General features: G+C 48.5%; 1 protein-coding gene across 1 annotated transcript; it reads right to left on the reverse strand.

Annotated features, from left to right (window-relative positions):
• Positions 1-295: 295 nt before the first annotated feature.
• GPRC5A (G protein-coupled receptor class C group 5 member A) lies at positions 296-21,601 on the reverse strand. The gene is made up of 4 exons (XM_017975818.4): positions 21,497-21,601; positions 4,266-5,194; positions 1,834-1,892; positions 296-1,489 (listed from the first exon to the last, which is right to left on the reverse strand). The coding sequence occupies exons 2-4, from the start codon at positions 5,185-5,187 to the stop codon at positions 1,397-1,399; spliced, it is 1,074 nt and encodes a 357-aa protein (XP_017831307.1). The 5' UTR covers positions 5,188-5,194; positions 21,497-21,601; the 3' UTR covers positions 296-1,396.
• Between the last annotated feature and the right edge of the window lie 235 nt (positions 21,602-21,836).

Raw genomic sequence — 21,836 nt, forward strand, 5'->3', positions numbered from 1 at the left:
TGAAACATGAAACTGGCTTTGAGGTCTCCTCCCTGCCTTTCCTGGGCTGCCAAACCCCATTCCAAGGTTGCCGCTCCTCGTCCTTCGTGGAGTTAAGCCTCAGGCCCGGTGACGATCCTGGCTCTCTCACCATTGACAGCCTCAAAAATTAGGGGAAACACACTTGTTTTAGAGGCAACCGAAGGAGAGACACATGGAGAGGGGTTAAGTACAAACGCAAAGGAAGTGAACCTTGAATTTCAGCTCCAAAGTGAATCCCCTGGAGCAGTTCTCTCCCCCAGCATCTAATGCCCACTGCCGGTCACTGCTGCCGCCCCCGAGAAGGAGTGGCCAGCACATCTTTATTGCATATCCAGGTGAATAACTTATTACACAATGAACACTCCTCCATTAGGAGACCATGCCCAGTTCCAGAATGCAGCCGTGAATACAGTAAATCTGTTTACAGAGGCTGGGGTGAAGGAGCTGGGAGAAGAATCCGTGCCAAGAGTTTAGAGTGAGACTCATCTGCAAATTCTCCTGACAAGGAGCAGCTGGGCCCGTGCTGGTGCGGTCTGAAAGAACTCCTGGCAGAGCGTACAGGGAGATTAGGTCTGGGAATTGACAGTGAGTTTGGGGACGGTGCAAATAGAGAGGGTTGACCTGTGAATTGGTGCTGGGGAGCTGCTGAGGCCCGACATGAAGCAGCATCAGAGAGGTGAGTAAACTTAGGTGATCTTTAGCCTCTCCTACCCAGGCAAAAAGGGTTGGGGAGTAGGGGGTGCCAGCAAGTTGGCTTTCAGTGTAGACTCAGGCCAGTGGGCTGAGAGACAGGACTTTGCTGTTCTTGCTCAGATGTGCAGGTCTCCTCTGGGCCAAGCAATCCTCACAAAACCCACTGTAAGTTAGAGGCGCATGAGCCCGTGTGCACTCAGATGACCAGACCTTTAGTCCATGGAAAGTAACAGCAAGAGTAAGGGTCTAGGCTGGGAGCTGTGGCTCACGCCTGCAGTCCCAGCACTTTGGGAGGCAGAGATGGGAGGACTGCTTGAGCACAGGAGGCCGAGGCTGCAGTGGGCTGTGACGGCACCACGGCACTCCAGCCTGCGTGACAGAGCCAGAGCTTGTTTCAAAAACCAAACAAAAAGAGTAAGGGTTGCCTGAGACTCCCACTTAAAGAAGTATCCTAAGGATGAGACCGAAAAAACAAAAAAACGAGTGCCGCTAGGAACTGGAGCCTTCTTAGCCCACATCAGCCGCAGCACGGAAAAATCCTGGCTGAGGCTGGGAGGGAGGTCAGCTGTTCCTGTAGCGTTTTGTACGGTTTTCTCAGAAGACTCAAGATTTCGCCCACATCACTTTGAGCTCCCGCTGGGTCTGCCACCCGACTGCGTTCGTCCTACTCTTCAGGACAGAGTTAGCTGCCCTCTTTCCTTCCTTCATAGTCATTGTAAGGGCTCGACCGAGTGTGGGCCCGGGGGATGGAGAATTCCTTTTGGGGAGGCCGACTCTGAAAAGGAAAAACCATATGGTGAAACCCACTCCAGTTTCCAGCCATTTCAACAGATCTCCAGTCTGGGCAGGAATGTCATTCCCTTCTCCCAACACCCCACCACCAAGTCCTCGCTATGCCAAGCACTCACGCTTGCCCCCCTAACCCTTCATTCCCTTCCCCTTCTCCCAACACCTCCACCCCCAAGTCTCGCCATGCCAAGCACTCACTCTTGCCCCCCTAACCCCATGAGGCTGATTATAGGAAAGAAGACCCATCATTCCTTCAAGTGGCCATCTAGGGATCATCAGAATGGTAACATCATTATGCCATTGATGAAGAAGGAGAAAAACATCAATTACCTGCAGCTGAAAATGTGTGGCATAGGGGGCATAGAGTGTGTCCCCTGTCTCTTCAAAACCTGAAACAGAGGGAGAGAAAAAATTAAAGCATTGAGGCTCCCACCTGTGTTCACCCCGTTGCATCACGTATCACAGTGTGACACCTTGCCCATTTAATTGCCTGTATCTCCAGCAAACCTTAAGTTTCTTGGAGGGAGAGACTAGGTCCTGAAGCCTAGAACCAGGCACAAAGCAAACACGATGTGGGTTGAATGAATGAGCAACTACGATGACTTTTCAGAAATTCACCAGAGCCCCACCTCATCCGAGGACCACTTCAAAAGCACATCTGAAACCAGTCTTTTCAGATACAGATCTGGCCAGAGGTGTACCTAGAGTGAATCTCGCTGGGGAGTTACCTATTTCCTTAACTGCCTGACAAGGAAAATATGTATATATTTGTATCGTTTTCTTTGGGAAGAGGCAGGATTGATGAGCAACTGTTTTCTGTGTATTGGGAGAAAATCAGAGACTTGGGAACAGAAGGATAAACTATGCAATTGTCATGAATGCAATTCAAAGAATTCATTTATTTCCCATCGAATTTCCCTGCCCAAGTTGCTGAACAAACACTTAAACATCTTTATGTAAGAGATTGTGAAACACCCAAGCATTAACCAGAATGATCCCTCCTTGCAGCCGACGCTGGAGACATAAATACCGATGCAATAAGACAGACCCCGATAAGAGCAATTCACAGTCCCGTAGATGCACAGGGCGGAGCGATTACCAGGGGAGGCTGCGGAATGCCTGACCCTGGAGAAGGGCAGAAGGGGGAGATGGCCACGCCAGGCAGAGGACAGACACATCTGGAGCTCAGGCACAGGCAGGAAAGCACCGGGACTTGGCTCGTCTGGACTGAGAGTGACGCTTCAGAGTTTGTTGGTTCCAACTGCGGCAGGGATCAGGAAGGATTTATGAGATGGGATAGATCAGGGGAGCCAGGGAGGAAAGCAAGCAGCAAAGCACGGAGGCCAGAGACGTGTTTTAAGGGAGAAAGCTGACAGTGGCCCATAAAATGAAGGCAGAAAGGAAGACTCGTCAGTGAATGAGAATAGAGTGTCCAGGAGTGAGGTGATGGCGTGAAGCCATAGAAACGGACAGGAGGGACTGGGTGGTAAAATACCCCCTCCTCCCCTCCTCCCCTCATCCCCTCCACCCCCTCCTCCCCTCCTCCCCTCTACCTCCTCCTCTCCTCCTCCCCTCCACCCCTTCCTCCTCTCCTCCCGTATACCTCTCCACCCCCTCCTCCCCTCATCCCCTCCACCCCCTCCTCCCCTCCTCCCTTCCATCCCCTGCACCCCCTCCCTCCCTTCCCTTCAGACTTCCAAGGGCCCTAGACAGAGACCACAGCTAAGGTGAGAAGCACCAGGAAGTTCCACACCTCAGACCTAAGAGCAGAGGAAAGACCTATTTTTAGCTGGAGCTAAAAACATAGGCTGGAGGTTCCTCATTCCTGTCCTCAAACCACACACCTCCTATGATTAGACTTAAAGGTCAGTGTAAATCCTGGAGACCAATGAATAGGTCCCTGCGAGCAGGGGCACTTTCTGGCCATGAGTTTAGCCTCTTTTGCTTATGAAAACAACATGAGAACACCTGGCTTCTCAAAACTCCAGACGAGCAAAATCATTTGATTCTTTTTGTTGCTGTTGTTATTTTGCCCAGGTTGGTCTCAAACTTCTGGGCTTAAGCAATCCTCCCTCCGCAGCCTCCCAGAGTGCTGGGATTACAGGCCTAAGCCACCGTGCCCGGCCTGAACCATTTGATCCTTGTATGTCCAATATGATGTGTTCCTTCCCGTGAGCCCAGAAACACACACACGAAAATGTGGTTCTTGACACTAAACCAGCATCCTTCCTGCTTTGATGCAGATTTCCTGCGGGTTTGGGATAAAAGGGCGTTCCCCCTTCTCCGCTCTGTGATCCGTGCAGGAAATATTGGCTTGGATTTAGGCACTGAAATCTACATATTTCTGGAAGGAATGTCCCGTTCTCTTTTGCAAAAAAACACAACCTCACCTACTTATTACTGGGAATTTGTCTCGTTCTCCCTTTTCCATTTCTTTGCTCCATCTTATTTTGATACACAGAAACCTCTGAGGTGTTCTGCCCCACTGGAAATCATATCACAAGAAGGGGGAGGTGAGGAGGGCTCTCCCCTGCCTACGCCAAGTGTACAAAGTACTCGATCAAGACTCCAGAGGCCTGCTTCTGGTTCTACTTGTCTCTGGCAGGTTGGATGATTTTAAGCAAGAGCTGAGCCTTCAGGAACTTTATTCTATCAGGGGTATAATCTGGAAACTCTTGCACGTTCCTTACAGTTATAATATCCTGTGATTCTCCCCCACCGTTCTACAAGGGATTCTCTGCCTAGCCAGGCTGCGTCCGTACCTTGAGTGATTTCCTCTTGAGAGTAGGCTCTGTTCTCCACACCATAGCTCTTCTTCATGAGTTGGGGTTTACAGAAAGCATCATCAACAGGGTAATCCATGGGGTTTTGTTGCTTTGTGAGCAGCCAGAACTCGGGACTGACATAAGCCAACAGGAACACCCAGCCGTTGGCAGCCAAGGCAGAGCTGAGGATGGTGTCATCCCACTGGCGGTCAAAGGCAGGAAGCAGGAGCAGAGTGATCCAGGCCACCCAGATGCCCGCGGAGAGGAGCGTGGTGAGGTAGATGTGGGCCCCGTGTCTCTTCCAGCCGGCGAAGGAACCACAGAAGGTGAAGGAGGACGTGAGGAAGGTCAGCGCCATCAAGAAGAGGACGTAAATGAGCAGGAGGACAAAGTCTTCATTGCGATAAGGAGCGGAAAGCTCAGAAAAGACATTGACGTTGGTCCGATTCATGGTCAGGACCACGTATTCAATAGCGATCACATCCTGGACCAGGCTGAAGCCCACGGCCAGACCCAGGATCACCAGCAGGGACAGGGGCTTCCTCCCACGGACGAGCTTGGTCAGATTGAGAGCATGGGCTAGGAGGCAGGAGAAGCAGATGGAAAAGAGGATCCCAAAGAGGAAGAAGCGTGTGGGCCCCGTGCTCCCGTCCAGTCTGATGATGAAGGCGAAGGTGAGGCCAAAGACGCCCAACACACCCAGGAGGAAGAGAAACTGAGTAGGGAGCATCTTTCGCTTGTTGGAGTCCTGCACCTTGCCAATGAGGATCAGGAGAGCAAGCATGAAGGCCACCGAGGTCACAACCCCGGCTGCAGCCACTGTCTCCAGGACGATGCCCCAGGCTCCAGCCTTATCACAGAGTCTGTAGTACCTGGGGTTCAGGTTGTTGCGGCAACCATCGGGGGCTATTGCAGACATTCTGGACCTGCAGAAAAGCAATGTTGGGGTGGGGAGAAGGTGGTGAATCTCCTGACGCAGTCCTTAGACACAGAAGACTAAAAAAGGATGAGGAAACCAGTCTTGCATATTTCGCCAGAGTTTTGCCTTTGAACTTACTACACTAAGTAAAGCTACTAACTGTCCCCTACCTCCCGTAGTAAATTCTAAAACCTGATGAGGAACAGGAAGAAATCTCATATGTCCCTTCCCCCAGAATTAACTATATTAATATTTACCTTAAAGCCAGAGAACCTAACACTCTGAAGAGGTATTTTGGAGCCTAATTGCAAAAAAATTCACAGGACCGGGCATGTTGGCTCATGGCTATAATCCCAGCACTTTGAGAGGCCAAGGCAGGAGGATCATTCGTTCTCAGAAATTTGAGACCAGACTGGACAACATAGCAAGACTCCATCTTTATATAAAAAAAATTAGCCAGGCATGGTGGCACGCATCTGTAGTCCCAGCGACTCAAAAGTCTGAGGTGGGAAGATCGCTTGCGCCCAGGAGTTCAAGATCAGTGAGCTATGATCACATCACTGCACCTCAGCCTGGGCAACAAAGCAAGACGCTGTCTCTTGAAATACCTATATGTACATATTACAAATAACCTGCCAGGGTGCCTGATATTTTTTGCTACTGTTTTCTTAGCAATTAGTGAACATGGAACTATCTAAGCTTGAAGTTAACACTTTAATCATAATTTAGCAGCCTCTGTCTTTGGGCCTGATCCAGCAGTTATCATTTGTAAGCATCCTATTCTCTCATGGATAAGAGGAGTTATCAGGATGGTAGATTTTTCTACAGAAGGCCAAGCATTCCCTTCTGAGCCAGTGGCTGGGTCCCCTTCCTTGGCTCTCTGGTCTCATATTAGAATGATTCTGCCCCCCCCCCACCTTAAGATTTGTTTTTTTGGGTTTTTTTTTTGAGATGGAGTTTCGCTCTTGTTACCCAGGCTGGTGTGCAATGGCACGATCTTGGCTCACTGCAACATCCACCTCCTGGGTTCAAGCAATTATCCTGCCTCAGCCTCCTGAGTAGTTAGGATTACAGGCACGTGCCACCGTGCCCAGCTAATTTTTTGTATTTTTAGTAGAGACGGGGTTTCACCATGTTGACCAGGATGGTCTCAATCTCTTGACCTCGTGATCCACCCTCCTCGGCCTCCCAAAGTGCTGGGATTACAGGCTTGAGTCACCGTGCCCGGCACCTCCTTAAGATTTGTAAAGACCCACTAACTCCGAAAAGTGATGGAAGGCATCTTGCCTGTCATAACCAGCTGTAAATTGGCTACTATAAAGAGGAAAGTCCTGGATGGCACATAAACAGCAGCTAATCCGGAAAAAAACAGCATTCATAGCTAACATGTTCATTTTTAGTATGGCTCCAATTTTTACTTCTTTTTGGGTGAGAGGGACAGAGTCTCACTCTGTTACCCAGGCTGGAGTGCAGTGGCATGATCTCGACTCAGCTGCAACTGATACCTCCCAGGCTCAAGTCATTCTCCCCCGACCTCAGCCTCCTGGGTAGCTGGGACTATAGGCCTTCGCCACCACACCTGGCTAATTTTTAATTTTTTTTTTTTTTTTTTTTGAGACGGAGTTTCGCTCTTGTTACCCAGGCTGGAGTGCAATGGCGCGATCTCGGCTCACTGCAACCTCCGCCTCCTGGGTTCAGGCAATTCTCCTCCCTCAGCCTCCTGAGTAATTGGGATTACAGGCACGCACCACCATGCCCAGCTAATTTTTTTTGTATTTTTAGTAGAGATGGGGTTTCACCATGTTGACCAGGATGGTCTCAATCTCTTGACCCCGTGATCGACCCGCCTCGGCCTCCCAAAGTGCTGGGATTACAGGTGTGAGTGACCCCGCCTAGCCTTGAACTTTTACTTCTGATCACTTTATTATACATTCCTTTCATTTCATCGCAACCCTATGAGGTAAAATTAACCCTATTTTACAAATGAGAAAACTGAGGCAGAGAGAAGTCAAGTTACATGCCCAACATCATAACCAGGAAATGGTAAAGCCAGGACCTGAATCCAGGGTGTCTGGCACCAGGACCCAGGCTCCCAAGTACTCCAGGTGCCTCCTCTCAAGTTGCCCTTAAAATGCGATCTGGGACATCCTTCTCTCTCTCCTTTTCTCTCCCTCTTTTTCTCTCTCTCCCTCCCCCTCCCCTCACAGATGCCTCTTTATGACCCTGGTTCCACTCTCCTAGTTCAGCCCCAGGAGGATAGGAGATCCCAGGTGGTGAACCCTTCATAATCAGGAATCCACTGGCTGAATAACGGTTTACTTCCCATGTATCTGTCCTTAATCTGTCAGGAGAAATGCTTCTTTCTCCGCTTCTACAACCTCCGTGTGAATTTTAGACCCAGCTCTTTGCCCGTATCCCTAGGAAATCTAAATCCTCAGGATTCAGGACACAAGTGGGAAGATAAATTGGGAAACTGGAAAAGAGAAAGGAGTGTCCCCATTTCCTCAAAACACATGGCTTGAAAATTCCAAAGTCAATGTGTGGAACAAGATGTTGAGATTCGACAGGGCTAGACGTAGGGACAGTCCAGTTTTTTTTTGTTTTTTTTTTTTTTTAAAGAAGGAAGGGAAGGGCTAGTCCAGTTTCTCAACAATTTCATTCGGTTATTTTAATGCTTATTTAAGTGTCTTCTACACTATTCTTTTTGTTGTGTTCCATGCTTTTGGGGCATGGAATTTTTTTCTTGAATTTTTCGTTTCCCAATGGGATTGTTCACATGGCAGTAAAAAGTTTTGAATGGACTAGAAGAGAACTACAGTGTGGCAGGAAAGAGGCCAGAGTTAGAGGAAGGGAAGGCTCCTGGAGGTCACCTCCAGCCCTAAAGAGGGACAGAGATGATGCAGCAAGAAATCCAAAACAAGAGGCAGGACTGGGGCTGGGAAGCAGGAAAAGGTGCGAAGCATCGGCTGAATCCTGTCTCTTTCCTCAGAGCAGAAAAAACAGCTCGGGGCCCTGGCGCGGTGGCTCACACCTGTAATCCCAGCACTTTGGGAGGCCGAGGCGGGTGGATCACGAGGTCAAGAGACAGAGACCATCCTGGTCAACATGGTGAAACCCCGTCTCTACTAAAAATACAAAAATTAGCTGGGCATGGTGGCGCGTGCCTGTAGTCCCAGCTACTCGGGAGGCTGAGGCAGGAGAATTGCCTGAACCCAGGAGATGGAGGTTGTGGTGAGCCGAGATCGCGCCATTGCACCCCAGCCTGGGTCACAAGAGCGAAACTCCGTCTCAAAAAAAAGGCTTGGAAAAAAGCAATCTTCTTGGGAGGCAGAGGCGGGCGGATTTCCTGAGGTCAGGAGTTTGAGACCAGCCCGACCAACATGGCGAAACCCCATCTCTACTAAAAATACAAAAATTAGCCAGGCGTGGCAGTGTGCTCCTGTAATCCCAGCTACTCAGGAGGCTGAGGCAGGAGAACTGCTTGAACCCACAAAGCAGAGGTGCAGTGAGCAGAGATTATGCCACTGCACTCCAGTCTGGGAGACAGAGTAAGACTTCACCTCAAAAAAAAATACACAACATTATTTTTTCTGTTAGAAGAGATAGTCATCTTACCAAAATTATTTAATTCATATGGCAAGTAGGAAAAGATTGTATATATGTATATATGTATATATATGCACTATATACATATGCATACATATGTATGATGCATATGAATATCATGTGACAATATAATTGCAATATTATAGTGTTGGTGTAGTGTGTTAAAATGACACCAGGTACAGCTTATAGTAATAGTATAGTGTGTTAAGGTGAGACCAGATATAGCTTAAATCAATTTTCCTGAATTTTAATAAAATTTGCCTCTCCAAGCTTAACTTTATTTATTTACATATTTATTTATCTATTGGTGAGGGAGACAGAGTCTCACTCTGTAGCCTGTGCTGGAGTGCAGTGGCTCAATCTCGGCTCACTGCAACCTCTGCCTCTTGAGTCCCGGTTCAAGCAATTCTTCTGCCTCAGCCTCCTGAGTAGCAGGAATTATAGGCATGCACCACCATGTCCAGCTAATTTTTTTTTTCTGTATTACTGGTAGAGACGGGGTTTCACCATGTTGGCTAGGCTGGTCTTGAACTCCTGACCTCATGATCCACCAGCCTCAGCCTTCCAAAGTGCTGGGATTACAGGCGTGAGGCACCGTGCCCGGCCAACTTTATATAGTCATTCATTCAACAAATATTTACCAAGCATCACTATGTGCTGCTCACTGCTTTAGGCACTCAATGGTAAAGGGGAAAACAGAATCATTCCCTACCACAGTAGAAGAGAGAGACAGATGGCACCTGTCACTATGGCCATGGGCCTGCCACTGCCTTCCCCACAGTGGATCTGTCACCTGCACACTCTGCCTTCCTGGAATCTACACCACAGCCATCTCCGACCACAAGCAGAACACAAAGAATGGGTCATGCTTCACCTCTGCAGGGCAGTGCAGAATGAGAAACAGGAAGAGAAAGGCAAATGAGGTTCAGATACAGGCAGCCCCTGCAATCCAAGCACCCAAGTCTGATCCGCCTTCCTACAAATGTCCCTCTTTGACATGAGTAAGGGGAGGTATGAGGACTCTCCCAGGCTACAGCATGAATGTGGAAGAGGAAGACCCTGTCTCATCCAGCGGCTTCCTCTTTGACATGAGTAAGGGGAGGTATGAGGACTCTCCCAGGCTACAGCATGAATGTGGAAGAGGAAGACCCTGTCTCATCCAGCGGCTTCCAGAAAGGAACCCAGGCCCTGGGCACTTCACTTCCTCTCTCCACACCTGGGGGACGGATTAATCACAAGGTGTGGTCTCACAGGAAAGGCATTTCCCTCTTCCCTTTATTCTCTCACTCTCCCTGCCCCTCCCTGCCAATTGCTCCTTCTCCACCCATCAAGGTATTGCTGTTTGTGGACAGGTAGTTGTTATCATAATTACCTGATTGTTAATGAAGGACTTTAAACCTGATGACTCTAAATCTTGACAGAGATTGGTGAGGTGTTTGCCTCAAGGACCGTTCTGGTACTGGACAGACAAGCATTAAGGCAGAGACCCCATCTAGAACCTGCAGGCTTCCCTTCCTGTGTAGCTGTGCGGGAGGGGCCTTCTAGCACCCACAGACCAGGATCCAACAAGAACAATGGCAGTGGATGTGAAGAGAAGAAAACAACGGCCGGGAACAGTGGCTCACGCCTGTAATCCCAGCACTTTGGGAGGCCAAGGCAGGTGGATCACAAGGTCAGGAGTTCAAGACCAGCCTGGCCAATGTGATGAAACCCCATCTCTACTAAAAATACAAAAATTAGCTGGGCGTAGTGGCACATGCCTGTAAACCAAGCTACTCAAGAGGTTGAGGCAGGAGAATGGCTTGAACCTGGGAGACGGAGGTTACAGTGAACTGAGATTGCACCACTGCACTCCAGCCTGGGTGACAGAGCAAGACCATCTCAAAAAAAAAGAAAACACCAATTTCCCCAAATTTCACCTCCACCTCCCACCTCCCAGTCACGAAAGAAGGATAGAGAAACAGTTCTTGAAGTGCCTTTAAAACATATAGGCCAGGTGCAGTGGCACATGCCTTTAATCCTAGCACTTTGGGAGGCTGAAGTGGGCTGATTGCTTGAGCCCAGGAGTTCAAGACCAGCCTGGGCAAGATGGTGAGACCACTGTCTCTAGCAAAATAAAAAATTTTTAAGTAGCCAGGTATAGTGGTGCACACTTGTAGTCCCAGCTATTCAAGAGGCTGAGGTGGGAGAATTGCTTGAGCCCAGGATTTTAAGGCTGCAGTGAGCTATAATCATATCACTGCAGTTCAGCCTGGGAGACAGAGCGAGACGCTGTCTCTATTTTTTTTTTTTTTTTTAATTAAAAATTAAAGCCGGGTGCGGTGGCTCATGCCTGTAATCCCAGCACTTTGGGAGGCTGAGGTGGGCGAATCACCTGAGGTCAGGAGTTCGAGACCAGCCTAACCAATATGGTGAAACCCTATCTTTGAAAAAATTAAAAAAATTAAAAAAAAACTTACTAATGTTGTCATGATTGAAAGTTTTATAATGGAGTCTCATCTATCCATCACTTCATTTAAAGGTTGTGTGGCTGTGTGGCTGCTTTTGCTTCATCTGCACTCCCTACCCCACTCCCTATTTTTATGCAAGTCCCAAACATCATATAATTTTATCTATAAATAGTACGTGTATTTTTCTTTCTTTTCCAGATAGGTTCTCGCTCTGTCATCCAGGGTGGAGTGCAGTGGTGTGATTGTGGCTCACTGGAGCCTTGACTTCTGGGCTCAAGTTAACTTCCGACCTCAGCCCCGCCAAGAAGCTGAAAGTATAGGTGTATGCCACCACACCTGGCTAATTTTTTAATCTTTATTTTTTGTAGAGATGGAGTCTTGCTATGTTGCCCAGGCTGGTCTTGAACTCCTGGCTTCAAAGGATCCTTGCCCCTCGGCCGCCCAAAGTGCTGGGATTACAGGCGTGAGCCCCCATGTCCAGCCTAGAATGTTTCTCTAAAAGAAAAACAAAACTCCTTCTTAATCATGCTTTCATAACTAACAAGAATCCTTTACTATCAACTATCTAGTTAGGATTCATATTTCCAAATTCTCTCACAATTGTCTTTTTTTTTAAAAAAAAAGCCTTCTTAGTAAATTTTTTTAATCTGGATGACTAATTAGTTTGGAATTATCATTCTTAATCCACCTCTGCTGGCCTCCCCCACCCCTCCCATAGCCTGATAGGGATTGCCCAACAAGTGTTCTGAGTACTTTGAATTTAGTCAGAGGAAAATAAAACTCACTGGAGTTATTAAGAAGCAAGTCTGCACTGAAAGGGTGCCAGGTTGCCCAGAATGACCCAGGCGAGGGGAAGACACTGGAAGAGAAGGACAGCGTTCTGAAGAACTGAAAAGGATTTCTAGAAAGCAGGGTTTGAGAGGGACAAGAGAAGTGATCAGCATTTAGGAACGTGAACTGTCCAGAGGTAGAGAAACAGCCTGGGAGAGGGGCAAGGGCTGGAGCAGTGAGAGAAACAGCCTGGGAGAGGGGCAAGGGCTGGAGCAGTGAGAGAAACAGCCTGGGAGAGGGGCAAGGGCTGGAGCAGTGAGAGAAACAGCCTGGGAGAGGAGCAAGGGCTGGAGCAGTGAGAGAAACAGCCTGGGAGAGGGGCAAGGGCTGGAGCAGTGAGAGAAACAGCCTGGGAGAGGGGCAAGGGCTGGAGCAGTGAGAGAAACAGCCTGGGAGAGGGGCAAGGGCTGGAGCAGTGAGGAGAAACAGCCTGGGAGAGGGGCAAGGGCTGGAGCAGTGAGAGAAACAGCCTGGGAGAGGGGCAAGGGCTGGAGCAGTGAGGAGAAACAGCCTGGGAGAGGGGCAAGGGCTGGAGCAGTGAGAGAAACAGCCTGGGAGAGGGGCAAGGGCTGGAGCAGTGAGGAGAAACAGCCTGGGAGAGGGGCAAGGGCTGGAGCAGTGAGGAGAAAAGAGAATGGGACTTGCAGTGGTTCAGGCATTATTTGTAACCAAAGTCAAGGGAAGGGAGACCTAGAATCCCATCAACAAAGAACTTGCTCCTATAAAGACCGCCAGGCACAGTGGCTCACGCCTGTAATCCCAGCACTTTGGGAGGCCAAGGCGGGCAGATCACCTGAGGTCGGGAGTTCAAGACCAACCTGACCAACATGGAGAAACCACATCTCTAATAAAAATACAAAATTAGCCGGGTGTGTGGCACACAAACTGTAATGCCAGCTACTCGGGAGGCTGAGGCAGGAGAATCACTTGAACCTCCGGGAGGTGGAGATTGCAGTGAGCTGAGATGGCACCATTGTACTCCAGCTTGGGCAACAAGAGCGAAATTCCATCTCAAAAAAAAAAAAGACCAAATGGACCCCACCCCTTCACTTGACGTAGAGGTCCTTTCCTCCAGGGTGGTTTTTTTCTTTGTTTTTTAATGCCCAAGTCTGATGAGACACGCATCCCATAAATTCTCTCAGCCTTTCCTCCCATAGCACTTCTTACACAATCCAGCCTGTCAGTAAGTCTGTCTCCCTCTGGACTCAAAGGCTCTGTGCAGGCAGAGACTGAGTCATTAAACGTTTTCTCTCCCAGCCACTTGCCTAGCACCTGATGCTCAGTAAAGGCCTAACCAGAAAGGATGAGGCAGCAAGAGAACGGTGCCCAGTGTGGGAAGTAAGCGGGGAGTCATGAGCAGGACGGGCTGCTCATGAGACAGGGTAGGGTGGGCTGTGCCTGGTTTCCTCTCAAGCCCCCAGGCTGCTATCCTTAGTTCTACCCACCCTTCCTCCCTCCCTCCTTCTCATGCGGGTTGCCAAAAATTGCACTTTGGGTCTGAGATTAGGAGCACCTAGCCACGTCTGAACCCTGCTCCTATCTTATTGGCGGCAGGTGGCTCCCAGGAGAGCATGGATCCTGAGGTTTTCCTGGCAAGCAGGGAGGGGTTAACTGGGATGCAGACATGTGCTCCACCCAGTACTCAGTGACTAAACCCTGCACTTCGGAGGAAGATGGTAATGTTTCAGCATGAGTAGCCTCTGGCCTCGGGCATGAGCAAAGGACTTTGAGTATGAGGATGAGACCCTCTTCACTTCTTCCAGCTGCTAACAGTTAACACACAGCCATCCAATAATAAAGGATGCCCACAGCTGAGACCCTGGAATCACTTGGTGCTGTCTTAAACCCTTTTGGAATGAGTCTAGGCATGAAAGAAAGGCTTAATCAACCAGTGGAGCTGGGTGCAGTGGCTCACACCTATAATTCCAGCAATTTGGGAAGCCAAGGCGGGCAGATCACTTGAGGTCAGAAGTTCAAGACCAACCTGGCCAACATGGTGAAATCCCGTCTCTACTAAAAACACAAAAATTAGCCAGGCGTGGTGGCACACACCTGTAATCCCAGCTATTCAGGAGACTGAGGCATGAGAATCACTTGAATCCAGGAGGCAGAGGTTGTAGTGAGCCAAGATAACACCACTGCACCCCAGCCTGGGTGACAGTGAGACTCTGTCTCAAAAAAAAGAAAAAGCAGTGGGAGGAAGGGAGAGGGAAAGGAAGAATAAGGACAAGAGGAAGAGGGAGGAGAGGATGAGGGGGAGGTCACTTATTGGGCTCAACTCCAGGCCCTCTGTTCCTCCTCCCCTTTAGGGAGAAGGGGTTTCAGCTTCAAGGCTGTGTGGACGTAAGTCACCTGACCTCTCAAAGCCTCCTCTCATCTATAAAATGCAGGACACGCTGCTGAACTAGGTGGTCTGAGCTCATGTTCAGCTCCACCGTTCACCCATCTGGGGAGCTTCATGCACACGACTTCCAGATCTCTTTCTTTCTACCTCTCACCCCCATTCTTGCCCCATCTCCTGTCATTAAGAGTATGTGCCACAAACTCCTATCCAAACTCAAAGCCAGGGCTGGAGGTGAGGTTGAAGGGCCTGAAGAAGAGGCACATGAGGGGACTGCCCACCTGAAGGACAAAGCCAGAGGCTCCCGGAGCAGTGCTGACCATGGACGTGGCCTTGACGGACACAGCATTGACCACTGTGCAGGGACAAACATCAACATGTGATGAGTCTCCCACCTTGGGTTTCAGACCCAAGACTCCTCTTCACAACCAGAGAGATGGGAAAAGTGTCTACAGTTGCTCATGCCTAGGCCTGGAAGGTTGCCCATGCTGATTCTATGCAGCCTTTCCCAGAGTATCTGAGAATGAATCACCTGAGACCCTGAACTTTGCGAAGACAAACTGATTTTGTCTTCCTTCCTAAGAGATTTCTCTCATTCTGTCAAAATGTGTCTTCACACCAGCCCAGCTCTGAAAATGTGTGACTTTCAATTACCTTCATTTTCTCTCTATTCTCGAATTGCTACATTCAATCAGTGGTAATAACAACAGTCACGATGTAATAATCAATATGAATAATGACAGCCACTGTCACCTCCTGAGTTTATTATGAGTCAGGCACTATGGTGTCATTATATGTTTTTACACATATCTCTCATTTACATACTTTACACCCATTATCTCATTTAATTTCCTACAACCCATGTTATAGGTGAGAAGCCTGACTCAGAGAAAGGTACATGTCCAGTGTCACACGGTCAGAAGAATAGCTGTTTATGAGTAGTCACAATCATAACTCAGCCCTCCTTTTAATTTCTAAATCGCTGTCTTCATCTCTAGAGCTTTTCCCCTGACCCCAACTCTCTCCATTCAATCCGCCTTATAGTCAAGCATTGCCTTGCTGAGAAGTCTCCAGAACAAGCAAGCCTGGCCAGGCTCAGTAGCTCACGCTTATAATCCCAGTACTTTGAGAGGCTGAGATGGTGAAACCATCTCTACTAAAAATACAAAAATTAGCTGGGCATGGTGGCACACACCTGTAGTCCCAGCTACTCGGGAGGCTGAGGCAGAAGAATTGCTTACAGGAGGCGGAGGTTGCAGTGAGCTGAGATCGTGCCACTGGGCTCCAGCCTGGGTAACAGAGTGAGACTTGTTCTCAACCAAAAAAAAAGCATATTTGCTCCTTTTTGCCTGTCATGACAGATCCACCTCAATTTGAGCTTCAAGGGCCTTTCTCCAACTGATCCTCCCACCTAGCTTCTCCTTCCTTCTTATCTCAGCTTCCAGAGTAGCTGGGATTACAGGAGCCCGCCACCACGCCCAGCTAATTTTTGTATTTTTAGTAGAGACGGGGTTTCTCCATGTTGGTCAGGCTGGTCTCGAACTCCCAACCTCTGGTGATCAACCCACCTCAGCCTCCAAAGTGCTGGGATTACAGGCGTGAGCCACTGAGCCCGGCCTTTTGTTTTGTTTTGTTTTTGAGATATAGTCTTGCTCTGTCACCAGGCTGGAGTGCAATGGCATGTTCTTGAATCACTGCAACCTCCGCCTCCTGGGTTCAAGCAATTCTCCTGCCTCAGCCTCCCCAGTAGCTGGGACTACAGGCATGAACCACCATGCCCAGCTAATTCTTGTATTTTAAGTAGAGACAGGTTTCATGATGTTGGTTAGAATGGTCTCAATCTCTTGACCTCGTGATCCGCCCGCCTCAGCCAGCCTCCCAAAATGCTGGGATTACAGGCAATTATTATTATTATTATTACTATTAATCCTATAGCTTTTTTTTTTTTTAAGACAAAGTCCTGATCTCTCGCCCAGGCTGTAGTGCAATGGCACAATCTCAGCTCACTGCAGCCTTGTCTCCCACGTTCAAGCAATTCTTGGGTCTCAACCTCCTGAGTAGCTTAAATTACAAGAGTGCGCCACCACACCTGGCTACTTTTTGTATTTTTAGTAGAGGCAGGGTTTTGCTATGTTGGCCAAGCTGGTCTCAAACGCCTGGGCTCAAGGGATCCTCCCACCTCAGCCTCCCAAAGTGCTAGGATTACAGGTGTGAGCCACCACACATGCACTTAATCCTATTGCACTCTAAATGTGTTGATCTCTTCATAGTTTTTACAATTAACTATTTCTTGGCACTCAAGGTTTTGCATTTCTGTGTTATATAGTACATATTAATACCAGTGCTGAGATGTCTATGAGATAATAACCTTCTTAAGAACATAGGGCAAATCTTCTCTTTGTTGGTATCCCCTCTACTCTATAGTCTACACAGTAGTTGCTGAGCAAATGCTTTGGACTAAGACTGAGTGCTGAATATTTGCCCAAAGCAAGTTATTTATTAGCAAGTGTGAGTAATGGGGAGGAACATTTTTTTGAAGATGAATATGAGCTGATCCTAATCCTCATATTTCTACTCAGGCTGAGTTCTTCTAAGGGAGAAATCCCACAGAAATCCCTCTGCCCTTGATAAAGGATTAGTTATAAATACAAAGCATCTACAAGGAAATCTCCAGGATCACCTATCCCAATTCTGATGACACAAACGTGATTGGCTCCAGGTAGCCATCCCAATTCTGATGACACAAACGTGATTAATCGGCTGGGTGCGGTGGCTCATGCCTGTAATCCCAGCACTTTGGGAGGCCGAAGCAGGCAGCTCACCTGAGGTCGGGAGTTCGAGAAAAGACTGACCAACATGGAGAAACCCCATCTCTACTAAAAATGCAAAATTTGCTGGGCATGGTGTCGGGTGCCTATAATCCCAGCTACTTGGGAGGCTGAGGCAGGAGAATCATCGAACCCAGGAGGCGGAGATTGCAGTGAGCCAAGACCTCGCCATTGCACTCCAGCCCGGGCGACAGAGGGAGACCCCATCTCCAAAAAAAAAAAGTGATTAATCAAAGTAATACCTTATGAATAACATCTGAATAACATCACTGAATTGGGTTTCTTTGTAATAACCCGAGAAAATAAGTCATCACAGCCAGATCAAAACAAGTATAACCGCAATGCTCATCGTGATTTCTGCACTTCCAGGCAGTTCCCTGGGATTATTCCCATCTTCCTCTTCTTCTAAACAAAGCATGTAGATTTGCTTAATGTAAATATAAAATGAAATACTGAAAATCATTTTTTTAAATAAAGCTTAATATTTTGAATGAGGTTTCTAAATCTTTTTTTTTTTTGAAAAACTTTTTTTTTTTTTAGAACCATGACTCAGATGGTTCTAAATCTCTTATGCCCAGAATTCTAAGAAATAAAATTTCCAGAAAATAAGAAAATAAAGTGACGTCCTCTGCTGGTATACTATCTTAAAACTCTCAAAGACCCCTTCATTTAAATATCTTATTCCAATACATGACGGTAGTTAACATGCATTGGATCCCACGAGTTCAAACCTAAACTAGTCACCTCTCCTTAAAGCTTATCTTTCGAAGCTCCGGGAATCGCGCTGCTATCTACTCAGTTGTCTAGCAGATCTACAAATATGATATATACTGTCTAATGTGGGAGGAGACGGGGACAAGCAAACCACATGGCCTAAAATTAGAGGACAATAACAAGTAATTATTATTATAACAAATGCAAATGGTAACTGCTTTATTTTGGGGGAAAAAAAAGACTAAACTATATCATACCTAGAAGAACCTAACCTAAAACAAAAAGATACACAAGAGTTAAAAGCAAAAGAATAGAAAGAAATTAAAATAAATTCAAAAAGAATACTAACAGAGACTTATTTAACAAGTGTTATGTGTGGACACAAAGTTAGATAGGTCGTTCAAGGTAAAATAAGCAGAAGTTGAGGTTTTAATATCATACAAAATTGTAATTAAAGCAGAAAGGTATTATATGGACCAAAAAGCTTGTGTTATAATAATTAGGGATGCTCTACACTGAAGACAAAACCATCGTAAGCTTCCATGCCCCAACTAATATAGCACCAAAACACATAAAACAAAAACTGCTGAAGGCAGGGTGTGGTGGCTTACCCCTTAGCCCCAGCACTTTGGGGAGTGGAGGCAGGAAGATCGCTGGAGCCCAAGAGTTTGAGACCAGCCTAGGCAACACTGCAAAACTGCATCTCTACAAAAAATTTAAAAATTAGCCAAGTGTAGTGGTGGGTGCCTGTAGTCCCAGGAGGCTGAGGCAGGAGGATCACTTGAGCTTGGGAGGTGAAGGTTACAGTTAGCCAAGACTGTGCCACTGCACTCCAGCCTGGGAAGCAGAGCAAGAGAGCAAGGCCCTGTCTCAAAAGGTAGAAGAAGGAGAAGGAGGAGGAGGAGGAGGAGGAGGAGGAGGAGGAGGAGGAGGAGCAGGAGGAGGAGGAGGAGAGGAGGAGGAGGAGAGGAGGAGGAGGAGGAGGAGGAGGAGAGGAGGAGGAAGAGGAGGAGGAGAAGGAGAAGGAGGAGGAGGAGGAGAGGAGGAGGAGGAGGAGAGGAGGAGGAGGAGAGGAGGAGGAAGAGGAGGAGGAGAAGGAGAAGGAGGAGGAGGAGAGGAGGAGGAGGAGGGGAGAGGGAGGAGGAGGAGGAGGAGGAGGAGGAGGAGGAGGAGGAGGAGGAGGAGGAGGAAATGTACAGACCATATACTTTGACCACAGTGCAATAAAAATAACAAAGAAGAAACAAACACCCTGAACTACTTGGGAAGTCAAAGGCTCCTCAAGCAAAAATAGTATTCAATTTATTGTTTACTATATATTCCTCAGCTTAATCTGAGGACTTAAATTCAAAAAGAATACTAACAGATACTTATTTAGTCCCCAGATGAAGCTATTTAGCAGTGGACCCAGCATGAGAAGAATAAAATCAAACCGTCAAAATCGTTCTTCATACCCTGTTGTCTTAAATAAGCATTAAAGACTAGAATACAAAAAAGCAGGTTCTAAAGAGGACTCCCAGGTGATGTGTGCAGACAGAGAGGGGCTAGACTCTAAATACAAGAGAGGAAATTGGGGGTCTCCACAACACCCTATAGGGAAGTCAGGCCCAGGCCCTTCGGGGATCACAATTCCATGTTCCAGCGGAGCTGGGGGAGAAATCAGTCGTCCTGACTCAAGGTTGAGCACTCTTCCCAGGAAACCAAAGGGTTCTCTGTTCATTCCATTCTGCCCTCGAAGCACTCAACTCACCACACTCTTGGCGGTGCCACTGGTCTCCCAGGTGGCACCTCTCCCAGCCCTTCCTTCCCCTCATTCCTTCCCTCCCTAGCAGACACCAGCAGGGAAACCTGGAGGGTGGGTGCCACCCTCTGCCCTCGCCCCTCCCGTGGTCCCTAGCCCACATTGTATCTGAAGTGGCTCAAGTGTTCCCCTTCAAAAATGAACCCTCGGCAGTGGCTGATTGGCCGAACCCTTCAACAGGTGTGGTGTTTACACAAGCCTCTGAGGAGCCAATCAGCCTGGAAAGATGTCAGGAATGAAAAGTCCTTCAAAGTCCTTGATTCCGAGCAGGTTTCAGCTGTTGGCTAGCCTTTCCCGTGGATGCTCAGAGCTATGTGCTAGACTTTCCCGTGGACGTTTAGAGCTCTGTGCCAGCCTTTCCCGTGGACGCTTAGAGCTATGTGCCAGCCTTTCCCGTGGACGCTTAAAGCTATGTGCCAGCCTTTCCCGTGGACGCTTAGAGCTATGTGCCAGCCTTTCCCGTGGACGCTTAGAGCTATGTGCCAGCCTTTCCCGTGGACGCTTAGAGCTATGTGCCAGCCTTTCCCGTGGATGCTCAGAGCTATGTGCTAGACTTTCCCGTGGACGTTTAGAGCTATGTGCCAGCCTTTCCCGTGGACGCTTAAAGCTATGTGCCAGCCTTTCCCGTGGACGCTTAGAGCTATGTGCCAGCCTTTCCCGTGGACGCTTAGAGCTATGTGCCAGCCTTTCCCGTGGACGTTTAGAGCTATGTGCCAGCCTTTCCCGTGGACGTTTAGAGCTGTGTGCTAGCCTTTCCCACGGATGTTTAAGGGAGCATCCTGAATAGCATCAGGCTATTCCCAAGTCCTATCTTCAGAGTTGGTGGTGGAAGATGAGCTTTTAGTGCATTCAACTTCCATCTGTCCCGAGTTCCTGAGCAACTCAAGGGATATCAGTGGAACTGACCACCACACACATCAAGAGAAAAGGGATGGGCTTCTAGATCTAAATCCTCAAACTCAGAAGGGTTCTTTGCAGCATCTGGGTAAAGAAGCAGCTGTTCGCCGGGCGCGGTGGCTCACGCCTATAATCCCAGCACTTTGGGAGGCTGTGGCCGGCGGATCACCTGAGGTCGGCAGTTCGAGACCAGTCTAGCCAACATGAAGAAATCCCGTCTCTACTAAAAGTACAAAATTAACCGGGCGTGGTGGCACATGCGTGTAATCTCAGTCTACTCTGGAGACTGAGGCAGGAGAGTCGCTTGAACCCGGGAGGCAGAGGTTGCGGTGAGCCGAGATTATGCCATTGCCCTCCAGTCTGAGCTACAAGAGCAAAACTCCGTCTCAAAAAAAAAAAAAAAGCATCTGTCACCGTGTCCTCCTCCTGCCCCTGCCTCTTGCTTCCCATTCCCCCTCCACTCCCAGGCCCTTCGCGTCCTTTGAGATCTTTCTCCCTCTATTCTTTTCCTTCAGAGTAATCCCAGAGCTCCTCACCTCTGCCTGGCTGGATTCCACCTACTCAAACTTTGTAGAATGTGTCCCAGCAGACACGATTACCCTGATTATCTCTTTGTTCTCCGACTCTATCTTAGCCTGGGAAACCCGCAAAGAAAAAAAAAAAAATCCTCAGTTGTTAAACTAGAGGAACTGTTTCCTAGGGAATTTTTTTTCTCATAGCCAACGCTATTCCATTACCAGGATTTCTCTCCTCTTCTACCCCACCCCTCCCAACGCCGCGCTCTCCCCAGGCGATTTAAATCCGGAGGCCCGCGCGCGCTGGGCTCTGGCGCCTCACTTACCCTAGTGCCTGCCTAGGCTTTGGCCGTGTACTTTGTGCGGCTTCCCGCGCGCAAGAAGGCAGCAGGTGAGCCCCTCAATGCTGGGGGATCCCTCGGGCAGCTATCCCGCCCTCGTGGGCAGAGCAGTTATAAAGGCGGCCCTCGCCGGAGGGAGGGAGCGAGCGAGGGGTGAGCAGAGGGACAAGGGGCGGGGGAGGGTCGGGGAGAGGACACGCCTAATCCAGTTCCACGGCACTTCATGCTGTTATGAAAATAAAGTCCCCGTGCCAGGGAATGACCCAGAAGCCGTCTGACGTCAGAGGCACAGTCACCCCTGGAACCTGGGCGGGGATGACCACCC

The sequence above is a fragment of the Callithrix jacchus genome, chromosome 9 (genome assembly GCF_049354715.1).
Source record: "Callithrix jacchus isolate 240 chromosome 9, calJac240_pri, whole genome shotgun sequence".
NCBI lineage: Eukaryota > Metazoa > Chordata > Mammalia > Primates > Cebidae > Callithrix > Callithrix jacchus.